General features: G+C 36.5%; 1 protein-coding gene across 7 annotated transcripts; it reads left to right on the top strand.

Moving 5' to 3' along the window:
• The first annotated feature begins 1,694 nt into the window (after positions 1 to 1,694).
• On the top strand, positions 1,695 to 6,245 carry LOC139195708 (disease resistance-like protein DSC1). Of its 7 annotated transcripts, none has more exons than XR_011580549.1 (5): positions 1,701 to 2,069; positions 2,223 to 2,683; positions 2,854 to 2,966; positions 4,629 to 4,771; positions 4,887 to 4,983. XR_011580549.1 is itself a non-coding variant. In XM_070821007.1 (5 exons), exons 1-4 carry the CDS (start codon positions 1,905 to 1,907, stop codon positions 4,759 to 4,761), a joined length of 921 nt encoding a protein of 306 aa, XP_070677108.1. In that variant the 5' UTR covers positions 1,701 to 1,904; the 3' UTR covers positions 4,762 to 4,771; positions 4,887 to 4,983. The 7 variants fall into 7 exon arrangements, 4 of the variants coding, with proteins under 4 accessions (XP_070677107.1, XP_070677108.1, XP_070677109.1 ...); XM_070821007.1 differs by having other exon boundaries at positions 2,223 to 2,732; XR_011580551.1 differs by lacking the exons at positions 4,629 to 4,771; positions 4,887 to 4,983 and adding an exon at positions 5,890 to 6,245.
• The last annotated feature ends 8,211 nt before the right edge of the window (positions 6,246 to 14,456 follow it).

Genomic DNA, 14,456 nt, shown 5'->3' with positions numbered 1-14,456 from the left:
CACGACCGAGCGTGAGAGGACACTACGTCTGGAGAGGAAGGAGACAGCGAGAGGGTTCGCTCCGACTAACTGTGTGAGTCTGTGAGAGAGGGACTGTGAGCGAGAGAGCAAGAGTGAGTCTGAGAGAGAAAGAACACCTACCTAACAAATGACCTAACCTAACTCAATGGACGGTTGGATTTGATTTTAGCAAATCCAACGGTTCAATTAATTTCTAATTAAAAATTAAAAATAAATAAATATATATATATATAATAATCGGTTCGGTTCGGGATTACCGAAAGCTTTCAAAGCTGTGGCCGAATCCCAACCCGAAACTTTCGGGACGGGTTCGGTTTCGGGAAATTCGGTTCGGGATTTTTTCGGGAAAATTTCGGGACGGAATCGGGACGGTTCGGGATTTTCGGGAAAAAATTCCACCCCTAGAGAGAAGTCTCTCGAATATGAGAGAAATGAGAGAGAAACGGCTCATCTGTGTGAAGGGCAGATGGAGTGAAAAGCAAAAGAAAAATCCAAAAGAAGTGAAGCCAGAGTACGCAGCGATGAAGGACAGGTGAGTTGAAGGGTATAAACATCTTTTTACTGTGGAAAAAGAAGGCAAGACAACTGTAAAGCATGAGAAGGCGAGGGCAATTTCGATATTTCGTTGTTCATTAACAGTGCAAAACAGTACCGGAGAACCGGGTTATAGTATATGTAGGATGAAATTTTTTACCAAATTACCGTACCAACCGTCTTACTAACCATACCATACTAAATTATTACCAAAAATTTATACCAATTGGTAATGGTACGGTATTTGTACCATACCATACTGTTTTGGTTCAGTACTGTTATCCAAAACCAATACCGATGGTATATCGTACCTACCAATATTATTAATATTATATTATGTATTTATTCATATAATTATTTGAGAGAAAAATTAATAATAATTATTTTAGAAGTGTAAAAAATGTTAAAAAAATAATATATATATACACACACACAATCACTTATAATAACAAATATTACAACTTTCATGAAGAGGTCAGCTTCAAAATCCAACACTATAATCCATAAATCTTAAATTTATATTTAACCGTCGATTATCATTTACGCTTTATTCTTCTTACTGAATTTCATTTTTAAAATTTTCTTTTTTGAAAACATGATCATCTGGCTGATGTAAGAAGATGAACGGTTCAGATCTTTGATATCACGTTTCGATATTTACGATTAACTGAAATATGAGTCGATGTCATATAGTTTGTAGAAACTTTATAAACATCAAGCAATATTTTCACTAACCGTAAAACTCTGAACATAATATCAACGATCCAAACCGTTCATCTTCCTGCATCCTCTAATAGATCACGTTTTCAAAAAAGAAAATCCAAAAAAAAAAAAAAATTGATGAGAAAAATGAAGCGTAAATGTAAACAACAATCAATAGTTAAATTTTGATCTATGATTTATATGATTATAATGGCGAATTTCAAAGTTAAGCTCTTCACGAAAGTTGTAAAGCTTGTCATTACGAGCGTTTATATATTTTTTATATATTTTTTACACTTCCACATTAATTAAAAAATATTAGATTTTAGGCAAACTAAGTAGCGTAAAACAAAGTAGCAATTACCATTGGCATACCATACCAACCAAACTATTTGTTGTACATTTATTCTCATTATACTATTTTCTCTTGATTTCCAGGGAACTTCAACAGTTCAATGCATATCCTTTGACACGTCTAACATTACACGGTTGGAATTATGTGGATCACCCTTCAAGAAGATGTCTAATTTAAGATTGTTGATGATTTATGATCCTCGTCGAAGAGTCTTGTACGAGGATTACTTTAAGTTTGGTCGAAAATTCGGAAATACTTATATGCTCGCTATTGCGAGAGGTACAACAACATTATGGACCTTTCTCAAGGTCTTCAGTCTCTTCCCAATTCTCTCAGGTATCTTTACTGGCAGGAATACCCGTTGAAATCTCTTCCAACAAATTTTTCTCCAAAAAATCTTGTTGAGCTTCGATTGCCCGGCAGCTTTGCTGGAGAAAAACTTTGCAGTAAAAACCAGGTATATGTATGCTTCCTCTTCTGTTTTTCAAATTTTTTTAATACAAGTGTATGTGCTTACTTTCGTTCTTTGTATAAACTATGGTGCCTCTGGAAATCTATTTGGCCGAAGTCAATAATGTTCTGCTTTCCATTTCTCTTTAATATGTTACAGAATCTTGGGAACTTAAAAGTGATTGAACTACGTTTTTGCAAGCATCTGACTGAAGTTCCAGATCTCTCTCGCAGTCCAAAAATTGAGCATATAGATCTTTACGGCTGTACAAAATTGGTTCGAATTCCTTCCTATTTTAAAGATCTTGACAAGCTTAGGTGTCTGAATCTGGGATGGTGCACAAGTCTAGAATTTTTACCAGAGCTCCCAGTGCTACGTTGTCTTGAAGCAACTGGCTGCACTTCACTGAAGACAGTTTCCAGTTCAAGAAATTCACTCACACAAGCTTGGGATAAATATGAATTGTTTCGAGGGCGTTTTCATTTTGTTAGGTGCAAAAACTTGGATGAAAATGCAAGGACCAATATAATGGCCGACACACGGTTGAGAATTATGCGAGTGGCAACTGCGCCAGTGACAGTTTCAAGTTCAAGAAATTCACTCACACAAGCTTGGGATAAGTATGAATTGTTTCGAGGGCGTTTTCCTTTTGCTGATCACCAAAACACGGTCTCTCTCTCTCTCACACACACATGCACGCACACACACACACGCACACTTTCATATCTCCCTCATGCCATTTTTTCACGTGTTGAATAATTTATTTGATGTCCATGCATCGATGTTACAGGAAATCTCTGATGAGACTTTAGTTAGCACTATATGTGTGGGAAATCAAATTCCACATTGGTTCTGCCATCAAAATAAGGGATCTTCGATAACTATCAAGCTTCCTCCAGATTGGTATGGTACAGATTTTTTGGGTTTTGCTTTCTCTCTTGTTGTCGCTGACAATGCCATTCCTTTTTACCTTTCTTTGGGTTTCATGAAGATTGTATGCAAGTGCAATTTCAAAACTAATAGTGGCGAAAGTCATGAAATCATTTATCCTTCCTTTGTTCCTTTCACTGAAAGAGTGCGGAAGCGTTATTTCCGGCCCGAATTCATATTTGTGTGGTATAGTGCGTTTGCACTTGGGGAGGGAGCAAATTTAAATCGCTCCACTTCTTTTTACAAACTTGTTACTGATGCCTGTTTTGAGTTCTACCCTGTGATAAGTCGCTTTCTTGAAAAAGGGGCCGTTCGGAGAATGGTGACAAAGTGTGGGATCTGCCTGCTGTATGCCCAAGATGTTGAGACCATCAAGTTAGGAGGATCTACAAGTTGAAGTAGCTAAAAAAAAAAAAAACGTAGAAATGAAAAATAAAGAATTTGAGCTCTTCTTATTGTTTGTATTCTCATCATGAGCTGTTTGTGAGCCTTGTGGCCAAGGAATTCCTTGTTTTAGTCTTTGTTGTTGCAACACTTTGGCTTTCCAAGTAATTTTGAAAACTCTTGTGTTGGTTTGTAAGTTGGGCGTAATTTGTTTAAGATCACAAAATATTTTCAATATTAGGATCGAGTTAATTAGTGTTTTGTTCTTTTAAAGATATCAGCTAGTGGTATTGAACTTGAAGAGAAAACTAATATTTTTATTGACTTTTGTTTTTGTTTTTTTTTTATTTTTGAAAATTAAAAGGTCTTTCTTTAATCACGTGCACTAGTTACCACTTACAAATTTTAAATACATATATCATACATATACTAATTCTTAGTTCGGCTGGCACTATTTTTCACTGTTTGTGAACAGTGAAAGAACAGAAATGCCCTTTGTTTCTTCTCACTCCTACGTTTTGTTGTTTGCTTGGTACAGCAAAATTTCGATTTTGCCCTTTTTTTGCCACGGGTCACTCATAGTTTAACCTTTTGTTTTTGTTTCTTTTTCTCGATGTTTTCCTTCGGCTTCCTCTTCTTTCTTTCTTGGCCACGCGTTGATCATCGTCAAAGGCTCCGCTCAGACTTTCTTCCCGACTTTTCCTTCCATTTCCATTTCTCTATCTGCGGTCTTCTCTTCTCTCTCCTCATCTCTCTATTCCGTTTACCTTTTCACTGCATCAACCCTCGCTTCCTTTCTCTCTCGCTCACAGGCACCGCAAAACCCCTCAAGCCCTCATACCCTCAAACCAACAAATTTAATTTCACAATCTCTCACACTCTCACACTTAATCTAAACCCTCGAACCAAAAACTCGATTTCAAGTATCAAGCAGCCAGGCTTTTGGGTGTTGGAATTCGGGCGAACTGTTTCTTGCCGGACGCAAGCGAAACGGACCACGCCGTTATTAACAATCTTCATGGCTTTGCCTCTCAGGTTCGATGCTCAAATTTAAGGTATGAGACTCTGAGTCTGAGGTTTCAAAATCAGGGTGGGTTTTGTTTAATTTCAATATCAGTGAAGCTTTTTTTAACAAGGGCTTCAATTCAATTAGGGTTTCGGTTAATTTCAATTGCATTTTCTGATATAAGTTTTAATTTTGCATTTAATCTAATTATTTTGATTATAATTCAAAAAATTTGTGTAAAGTAGGTTTTTTGTTGGAGAAGTGGTGGACCTTTTAATTGTGCCTGCTGTGTTAGTGGTCGTTGCTGGACCGGCAAGAAAAAGTCTAATGTGTATAACACCATGCCTGCATTTTTGCAGCAAGGACCAAATCAAGTAGAACTGTTTGGGTATTTATCCTAAACCTAATTATTCTAATTTAAATGGAGTCTACTCTAACAGATACAAATTTGTATTATGTTATCAAATTTGAGTTTTCTAATTTTTGATTTTGGGGTTTTGCAGGAAGTGCTAATATACTGATTTTGTGGAATTTTTGTTCTTTGCAAGGTTTTTCTAGCTGATATAATACGTTTGCCATCACTCTCCAGGTATGATTATGTTTATGTTTTTTTCTATTTCCAAATTATGTATTCTGAATATTTAATGTATTTAAACATAAATTGGTATTACTTGAACTGGAAGAAGGTTTTCTTAAACGAGAAAAAAATATGACATGAAGCTTGATGATCTAATTGCGCATTGAGTTTTTAGGGTAAGGGAGTTCGGGTTTTCCACCAAGTCTCTCTCTTATTTTTAATTTTTGAGTTGCATGTAATACTTTATGGTCAATGAATATTGGTGTGTGTGTATCAATATGTATGTATGTATAAAACTTAGAACCTATCAGACTGTTCCTATTGCTTTCCCCTGCCTCTCTTCTCTAAAGAAGAAAAGTGTGTTAAACTAAAAGCTAAGCATTTAAATGCTTTTCTGATTGTATCCTAATATCACCAGTACCACTACTTCCCTTTAAGCCCTTTATGTTGTCATTGAATTTCATACTGTTTCAAGATTTATCTCCAAATCCTGCCAGTAGCTTAATTGCTTGGATTACTCAGAAACCCCTTATGTGATGAACCATATGAAAAGAATCAGTTTAAATCAAATAATTGTGAGATAAACTTATTGAATTTTGACTCTTTATCAATTGGTATTTTCTATACGTGGCATGATGCGACAGTCACATCAGAGTTCCATCGTGCTTGAAGTGGGCTACTCGCAAAGCCATGTTCGCTGTATTATATTCAAGGTTTGATTTTCTAATGCACTTGCTATACACATTAACCACAAAATTTATATAAAAATCTTTATTATTGATTTTCGCATTATTTGTTGGGACATATCCATTCCCCTCAGTGCTTATAATTTTTAATGCAAGGAAAACAAGCAAGTTGGGAAATTTTTTTGAGTTCCTTAAAAAAATTAAGATTACTGATTTATTTCCCTTATTTCAATGTTAATGCAGCTACGTAAAATCTACTTAACTAATGGAAAGGACCTAGTGTTTGGCTGTGGTAAAGTTTTGGTTGGTAAGTTCCTACTGTGACTCATGTGAATCCGTTACAGAGTGGTTTTAGTGTGTGAATTTCATCTTTCAAGCATTATCTAAATTGCTTGAGTGCTTCAATGTTTGAATTTGATCTTTCAAATTGTATCTGCGTTGCGATCCATTAGGGAAATTTTTATTAAAATGTAATGGATGCCTTTGGTTAATATTGCATATCAAGACTCTGGAATCTATTGATTCAGATGTTTGAATAATAATGCATATCAAGACCTTTGAATCTATTGATTCAGATGTTTGAACACAGTTGAAACTCACTATGTTGTTTTTGCAGTTTGATTAGCAATTGTTAATTAGAGTTGCCTCATTTTTTTACTTAGAGTTTAGGGCCAATTAACAAAAGTATTGAGTGATATGTAAGAGTCTAGAAGCAAACCTATTGAAGAAGTTGAAGTCATTCGGAATAAACTAATAAAATTTGACTATCCTGGTCAACATGTTTTTTTTTTGGTACTATTGACAACTTCGTAACCATATTTACTGATTGCAAGAACCGGTTGCATTTGAAACCCGCAGCATCGCGTGGGCAATTTTTGCTAGTACCTATTCTAATTGTTTTGTTTGAGTTATGCTTAGCAGATACATACAATCTTTTTTTTCCATCATACGTGCCACGCGCGACTTGCATTAATTTATAATTTAGTTTTAAAAATACACAAAATGTATGACCTTTTGCATTAATCGCCGTCGGCCCTCGCTGTGGCAAGGGTTGGTGGAAGATCTTTCCTTTTTCTCTAAGTTTCGTCTTTTTGTTCATTTTGCTGCCTTTACCCCATGCTAACTTCACGGGCTTCCATCTTCCTCGATCAATCATTCTGGTCTGCAGTTAGTTTTCAACGCAATTTGTTGCGTTCATTCGAGAGGGTGCGTAGAGTTTTGGTGGTTGCACCGACTGAGGTGTTTACAAACACCACCTCCTTCTCTTTGTCTACCTTTGTTGGCAGTGTTGTTCTTGGTAAATCCACAAGCTTTTTTCAACTTTCTAGTTGAGATCGGCTCGGTGTACGTGGCTGGATGATGGGATTTTCCTCCATTTAATCTCTACGGTGCTGCTTGGTAGGATTTTTTGCGTCTGCTGGGGAAATCGATTCGGATTGATTGGGAAATACTATTGCAGTGGTGGTAGAAGGAATCTAGAATTTTCTTTTATTCTGTATCTAGCTTTGGCCCTTGGTTGGGCTCTTTTAGGTTAGTCTTTTAGGTTAGCTTGGGTGGCCCCTATTTGTTTTGTTTATGTGTATATGGGCCTTTGGTTTGTAAATTAATGCTGCAATAAAATTTTGTTCCTTGTTTATGTGTACATGGGCCTTTGGTCTGCTGGGGAAATAATGTTCTTCTTTCCATTTCTCTTTAACATGTTACAGAATCTTGGGAACTTAAAAGTGATTGAACTAAGTTTTTGCAAGCGTCTGACTGAAGTTCCAGATCTCTCTCGCTGTCCAAAAATTGAGCATATAGATCTTTACGGTTGTACAAAATTGGTTCGAATTCCTTCCTATTTTAAAGATCTTGACAAGCTTAGGTGTCTGAATCTGGGACGGTGCACAAGTCTAAAATTTTTACCAGAGCTCCCAGTGCTACGTTGTCTTCAAGCAGATGGCTGCACTTCACTGAAGACAGTTACCAGAAATTCACTCACACAAGCTTGGGATAAATATGAATGGTTTCGAGTGCGTTTTCATTTTGCTGATCACCAAAACAGGGTCTTTCTCTCTCTCACACACACACGCACACACGCAAACGCACGCACGCACACACACACACACTTTCATATCTCCCTCATGCCATTTTTTCACGTGTTGAATAATTTATTTGATGTCCATGCATCGATGTTACAGGAAATCTCTTATGAGACTTTAGTTAGCACTATATGTGTGGGAAATCAAATTCCACATTGGTTCTGCCATCAAAATAAGGGATCTTCGATAACTATCAAGCTTCCTCCAGATTGGTATGGTACAAATTTTTTGGGTTTTGCTTTCTCTCTTGTTGTCGCTAACAATGCCATTCCTTTTTACCTTTCTTTGGGTTTCATGAAGATTGTATGCAAGTGCAATTTCAAAACTAATAGTGGCGAAAGTCATGAAATCATTTATCCTTCCTTTATTCCTTTTACTGAAAGAGAGAGGAAGCCTTCTCCTTTGCCGTTCGAATTCATGCTTGTGTGGTATGGTGCGTTTGCACTTGGGGCGGGAGCAAATTTAAATCGCTTCACTTCTTTTTACAAACTTGTCACCGAGGCCTGTTTTGAGTTCTACCCTGTGATAAATCATTTGCTTCAAGAATTTGCCCTTCTGAGTAGGGTGACAAAGTGTGGGATCTGCCTGCTGTATGCCCAAGATGTGAAACGCATCAAGTTGGGAGGATCTACAAGTTGAAGTAGCTAAAAATAAAAAAGACAAGAAATGAAATATAAAGAATTTGAGCTCTTTCTTATTGCTTGTATTCTCATCTTGAGCTGTTTGTGAGCCTTGTGGCCAAGGGATTCCTTGCTTAAGTCTTTGTTGTTGTAACGCTTTCGCTCCAAGTAATTTTGAAAACTCTTGTGTTGGTGTGTAAATTAGGCGTAATTTGTTTAAGATCACAAAATATTTTCAATATTATGATCGAGTAAATTAGTGTTTTGTTCTTTTAAAGATATCAATTACGAGCAATTTTAGCAAGTGGTATTGAACTTGGAGAAAACTAATATTTTTATTGACTTTTGTTTTTTTTTATTTTTTTTTATTTTTTTAAATTGAAAGGCTTTTCATCAATCATGCGCATTAGTTACTACCAAGGTCTAAAATATTGATATTATCCTGATAATTCCATCGAAATTTCTGTGTTTTTAGACTACCGATATTTCCGATATCATCGATATTTTAGACCTTGATAGGAGCTCTATGTGGTATCAAGTCACTCATGTATCATACCATACAATGTATATAGTGTAAAATATTGTACTAATTCATTATATATAAATGATTATGGTGTGTTTAAACTTCTTTCATTAATTACTACATATTTTCTACACTCACAATGTTTGTCAGCTCGCTATATAATTAATTTAAATCAGTTAAATCCATCATGCAATGCATTTCCTTCCAATTCTTTTGTGATAAACTAATAGATAATTGACTAAATAAACATCCTGCAAAGTTTCAATAAAAATTTCCAAGTTTTTCTTATAATTTCCATGGTTTTTATTCAATTTTTATGGATATCGATAATATCCCGATATTTCCATCGAAATTTCCGTGTTTTTGGACTACCGATATTTCCGATATCATCAATATTTTATACCTTAGTTACTACTTACAAATTTTAAATACATATATACCTATTCTAATTGTTTTGTTTGAGTTAAGCTCAATAGATGCATACAATCTTTTTTTTTCCATCACGCGCGAGTTGCATTAATTTATAATTTAGTTTAAAAAATACACAAAATGTATGACCTTTTGCATTAAAAACATTTGTTTACAAACAGATGCATACTAATTTATAACTCTTGATTTAAAAAATTCAACACATATGTATGTCTTATTGTGTTACACAACCTTATATAGTTTTTCGCGCATGGGATACAGTAGCAATGCACAATATTTTTCTTGTTGTGTAAGAGTAGAGTAATAAAGACCTAAACAGTGATCCAAGCCGAGAATTCAATGATCCAAGTGAAGAAGAAATCAAAGGACAAGCTATTGCCACTTGTCAATAGATGAGATAGGTAGTTATGTGAAATTTATTAAAAAAAAACTAATAAAAATAACTGGAAAACTTTAAATTTTAACGATAAGGACAAAATAAATGATAAAATGAATAGTACAAAGATTAATTTTTTAGTGTAACAATATGATTTTTCGTTAAGGTGAGTACTTCATCACTTAGACAATCAAGAAAAGCAATTCCCAATTCTAAAACTCTCGGGCTCTCTCTCTGATTCTCTGCATTTATTCAACTGAGTTCTTCAAGATTTCTTTGATCTTCATATGGTATCATCGTCGGACGGTCCGGTGCTTCCGCTCAATCTTTAAACATTCTTTTCTCTTCTCTACCCTCTAATTTGCTATTCTCTGTGATAAACTGGGATCGACATATATACCAATTACTCAAAAAATTGGTTTCTTCTCTTCTGCCTACCAACTGCTTGACCAAAAGCTCCAATGAAAGATTTCTTCAGATTTCTCAAAATGGTTACTGTCGCTCAGTTGCAGATTGTACAATCTCCGATCACAAGCCTTTTCTCAACAGTGTCTACTTCTGTTACAGGGAAACTTGATGACTCCAACTATCTCACTTGAAGTTTTCAGATAAAGTTACTTCTGGAAAGTCATGGAATTACGGGTTTCATTGATGGTTCAAGAAAATGCTCACCAAGATTCGATAATGATTCAATTACTGAAGGTGTAGAAAAATATGACTATTTGGTTTGGAAAATGTGTTGTGATTGGCTCATATTTTTGAGCTGGCAACAATGAAGTGACCCATGTGTTTTCGGTAGTGGATGATTTGTGCAATTGTGCATGCTTTGCATTTAGTGGAAAAATAATGTGGTGCACTTTCGGATAAACAGTGGAAGACATGTTTGCTTGGGATTGTTTCCACTTTGTCTTTGTTTTGGTTTCCCATTGGAATGCCGCGTGAGTAGCTTTGAGTTTGGTCAAAAGACAAAGTAGAAAGTAGGAGCATCATGATGCATCATGATTATGTTTGTGTTTATTATTATTTTTCTTTGTTTAAAGGCATAAGTAGGGCATTAAAGAGAGAGAGAGCATTCGGCTCTCTCCTGAGAAGGCATCAGAAAAACATCCAAGGTGGACAAAGCATTCGGCTCTTCCATGGGAAAGGTTGAACATGGGTTGAGAGAAAATCAAGAGAGCTAGAGTGAAAAGTATTCTAGTGAAAGAACTCTTGGGGTAGAGTGAGGCTCTTGGGAAAATTCTATGAGTGGGTGTGCAAGGGATTTGGGATTGGGTTATGTTGATTTAACTCATGTGTACTTGTACTGTTATTCTCATAGTGAAGAGCAATATCTCTCCGGGGACGTAGACAGGATTTTTTGCCGAACCTCGTAAATTTCTCGGTGTCTTTATTTCTTGTATTTTATTATGTTCAACTGAGTGTGATTTTGGTGAGGTTGTAATCTGAATCTTGTTTCCGCACTAATGAACGGACCAAGGCACAACAATTGGTATCAGAGCCAGGTTGGAGGCTTTGGTTCGTTGGAGGTCCAGATTTGTTGTTCACCATGAATTTTTCAGTTGAGCAGTTTAATGGGAGAGGCGGTTTTACTCTTGGTATAGGAGAGTAATGGAAGCCTGAAGAAATGGAAGCCGTGTTCAGGGATGCTTAGATCAACTGCGAAAGTTGATGTTGAGGAAGAAGACAAAGGCCTCTTTCTTCTTCCCTCACTTTCAGATTCGTACGAGAACCTTGTGAAACTTTACTGCATGGAAAGTTACAGTAAGTTTGGAGCAGGTGCAAGCTTCTTTGGTGTGGAATGATACACAAAGGAGACCATGGATAATGGTGGGCACAAGACTGCTTAAGTTATTAAAGGTTGGAATCGTGGAAGAAAATTGGAAAGAGGATCTGAAAGAGACAGCAAGTTCAGATCCGGTTCCGGAGGCAAGAGTCCACAGTGCTACGAGTGCAAGGCCGGGTTGTAGCAAGTTTGTGGCGGAAGACTTTGAGTATGTCCTCTAGGTACTCGAAGCAACACTTCTCCTGGTGATGTTTAGTCTCGAGTGTTGCAGGGGTTTTGTAGCAGGTGGAGCTATGGGATTCACAGGTGATGAGATGGTCCTGAGGTAGGAGAAAGTGTGGGAATTTTGTCTGGCTCGATGGGTTGTTGCTGGAAACGGGTGCGCTGACTAGTTTCCAGGTTGCAAACAATGAAGAGGAGGAAAAACTGCTGGAGGAGACGAGGATGTGTCGAGATCCTGTCTGAAGCTAAATGGTGATTTTTTAGCTTGCAGCAGCTGCACATGCATTGGCAGTGACTGAATCGGAACAAGACCAATGAGGTGGATTCAGTGTGTGCATGCTGGTACGTAAGGCCAATGGACCTTGGTGATGGGTGCAAGGATTTTTGCATGGTGTATTCTCCAAGGTGGAGATTGTTGTGATTGGCTCATATTTTTGAGCTGGCAACAATGAAGTGACCCATGTGTTTTCGGTAGTGGATGATTTGTGCAATTGTGCATGCTTTGCATTTAGTGGAAAAATAATGTGGTGCACTTTCGGATAAACAGTGGAAGACATGTTTGCTTGGGATTGTTTCCACTTTGTCTTTGTTTTGGTTTCCCATTGGAATGCCACGTGAGTGGCTTTGAGTTTGGTCAAAAGACAAAGTAGAAAGTAGGAGCATCATGATGCATCATGATTATGTTTGTGTTTATTATTATTTTTCTTTGTTTAAAGGCAGAAGTAGGGCATTAGAGAGAGAGAGAGAGCATTCGGCTCTCTTCTGAGAAGGCATCAGAAAAACATCCAAGGTGGACAGAGCATTCGGCTCTTCCATGGGAAAGGTTGAACATGGGTTGAGAGAAAATCAAGAGAGCTAGAGTGAAAAGTATTCTAGTGAAAGAACTCTTGGGGTAGAGTGAGGCTCTTGGGAAAATTCTATGAGTGGGTGTGCAAGGGATTTGGGATTGAGTTATGTTGATTTAACTCATGTGTACTTGTACTGTTATTCTCATAGTGAAGAGCAATATCTCTCCGGGGACGTAGGCAGGATTTTTTGCCGAACCTCGTAAATTTCTCGGTGTCTTTATTTCTTGTATTTTATTCTGTTCAACTGAGTGTGATTTTGGTGAGGTTGTAATCTGAATCTTGTTTCCGCACTAATGAACAGACTAAGGCACAACAAAATGCACGATCGTGCACTTATGCAGCTGCTCATTGCAACACTGTCTACTATTGCCATTTCCTACATCATTGGAAGCAAAAGTGTCTACTAGCACACACTTTCATATCTCCTTTATGCCATTTTTTCACGTGTTGAATAATTTATTTGATTTCCATGCATCGATGTTACAGGAAATGACTTCATTTATCCCTACCTCTTTCGTACTTTAGGTAGCACCGTCTCTGCTCGGACTTCAGTTAGCACTGTATGTGCAGGAAATGAAATTCCAAATTGGTTCTGCCATCAAAATGAAGGATCTTCGATAACTATCAAGCATCCTCGAAATTGGTATTGTACAGATTTTTTGGGTTTTTCTCAGTCTGTTGTTCTCCATAAATATACTTATCATAAAGATCTGATGTTTGGATGCTCGTGCAATTTTAAAACTATTAGTGGTGAAAGTCATAAAACCATTTATCCTTCCCATTGTCCTTTTAATGAAGGAGAGAGAGTGATTACTTATTCGGACTTCGGTCACATATTTGTGTGGTATAGTGCGCTTGCACTTGGAGAGGGAGCAAATTTAAATCGCTCCACTTCTTTTTACAAACTTGTCACCAAGGCCTGTTTTGAGTTCAACGTTGTGGGATCAAAGGTGAAAAAGTGTGGGATCAGCCTGCTGTATGCTCAAGATGTCGAGACCATCAAGTCGAGAGGAACTACAGGTTGGAGTAGCCCAAAAAAAAGTTAGAAATGAAAAATTAAAAATTTGAGCTCTCCTTATTGTTTGTATTCTCATCTTTTAAGCTATTTGTAAGCCTTGTGGCCGAGGGATTTCTTGTATTAGTCTTTGTTGTTGTAACGCTTTGGCCTCCAAGTAATTTATAAGAGGCGTTTTGTTATAGGTGGTTCGATTTTGAATTTTTTATATCAAACATCTATAGCTTTTGGCTTTTTTTGTTTTGTTTTTGGTTTTAAACAATTTATATTATGGGTTTGGCATTGTGGTACTAATTGTTATAGATTTAAGGCTTTTGATCAAACATTTTTTTTATTAATTTTTAATATTTCATTTATCATTTAATTCACAGATCATGTAGTCTTATCTTATCTTCTCCTATAATAATTTGTTTCATAATAATCATTAGCAAAAGTGCCTCGCGTTGCTGCGGGTGCTTAAAATATTTTGATAATACATACATACAGAAAGCATAAATTATTGAAGCTAGATTTATAGAAATTGGCAGTGTTCATAGTTATCAAAAGATTGAGAGTGTTCAATTGCTCACTGTTCAAAAGATAGAGATGTTTGGAAGCTAAATTTATGTACATAAGTTACAAGTTAGTAGTTATAAAAAAATTGGCAGTGTTCACTCTTTATTCGATTGAGAGAGGCATTTTCAGATTGTGAGGGGAGGAGAAGACCCCTCCCATCTTCCAGCTTCAATACAACGGCCTGTGGCGAAGAATATCGGGAAGATGTCTTCCCTGAGGATTGTTTATAAGGATTCATAATTTCAATTTTAGGACAGAATTAGAAGATGTTATAAACATGTGAAAGTCATAATCCTTTGTTATTGGTGCTCATAATTTTTTTTTTCAAGTTTTAATTACCTTGTACTTGAGAAGAGGT

The sequence above is a fragment of the Malus domestica genome, chromosome 05 (genome assembly GCF_042453785.1).
Source record: "Malus domestica chromosome 05, GDT2T_hap1".
NCBI classification, from domain to species: Eukaryota; Viridiplantae; Streptophyta; class Magnoliopsida; order Rosales; family Rosaceae; genus Malus; species Malus domestica.
This window is presented reverse-complemented; position numbering and strand designations above follow the sequence as displayed.

What these genes read in the sequence shown, in the direction of transcription:
- LOC139195708 (XM_070821006.1), top strand. Translation starts at nt 1,905, where the DNA reads ATGGACCTTTCTCAAGGTCTTCAGTCTCTTCCCAATTCTCTCAGGTAT. An exon ending in AACTTTGCAGTAAAAACCAG is followed by an intron (nt 2,070 to 2,222) that starts GTATATGTATGC and finishes AATATGTTACAG; the next exon opens with AATCTTGGGAACTTAAAAGT. An exon ending in TTGCTGATCACCAAAACACG is followed by an intron (nt 2,733 to 2,853) that starts GTCTCTCTCTCT and finishes TCGATGTTACAG; the next exon opens with GAAATCTCTGATGAGACTTT.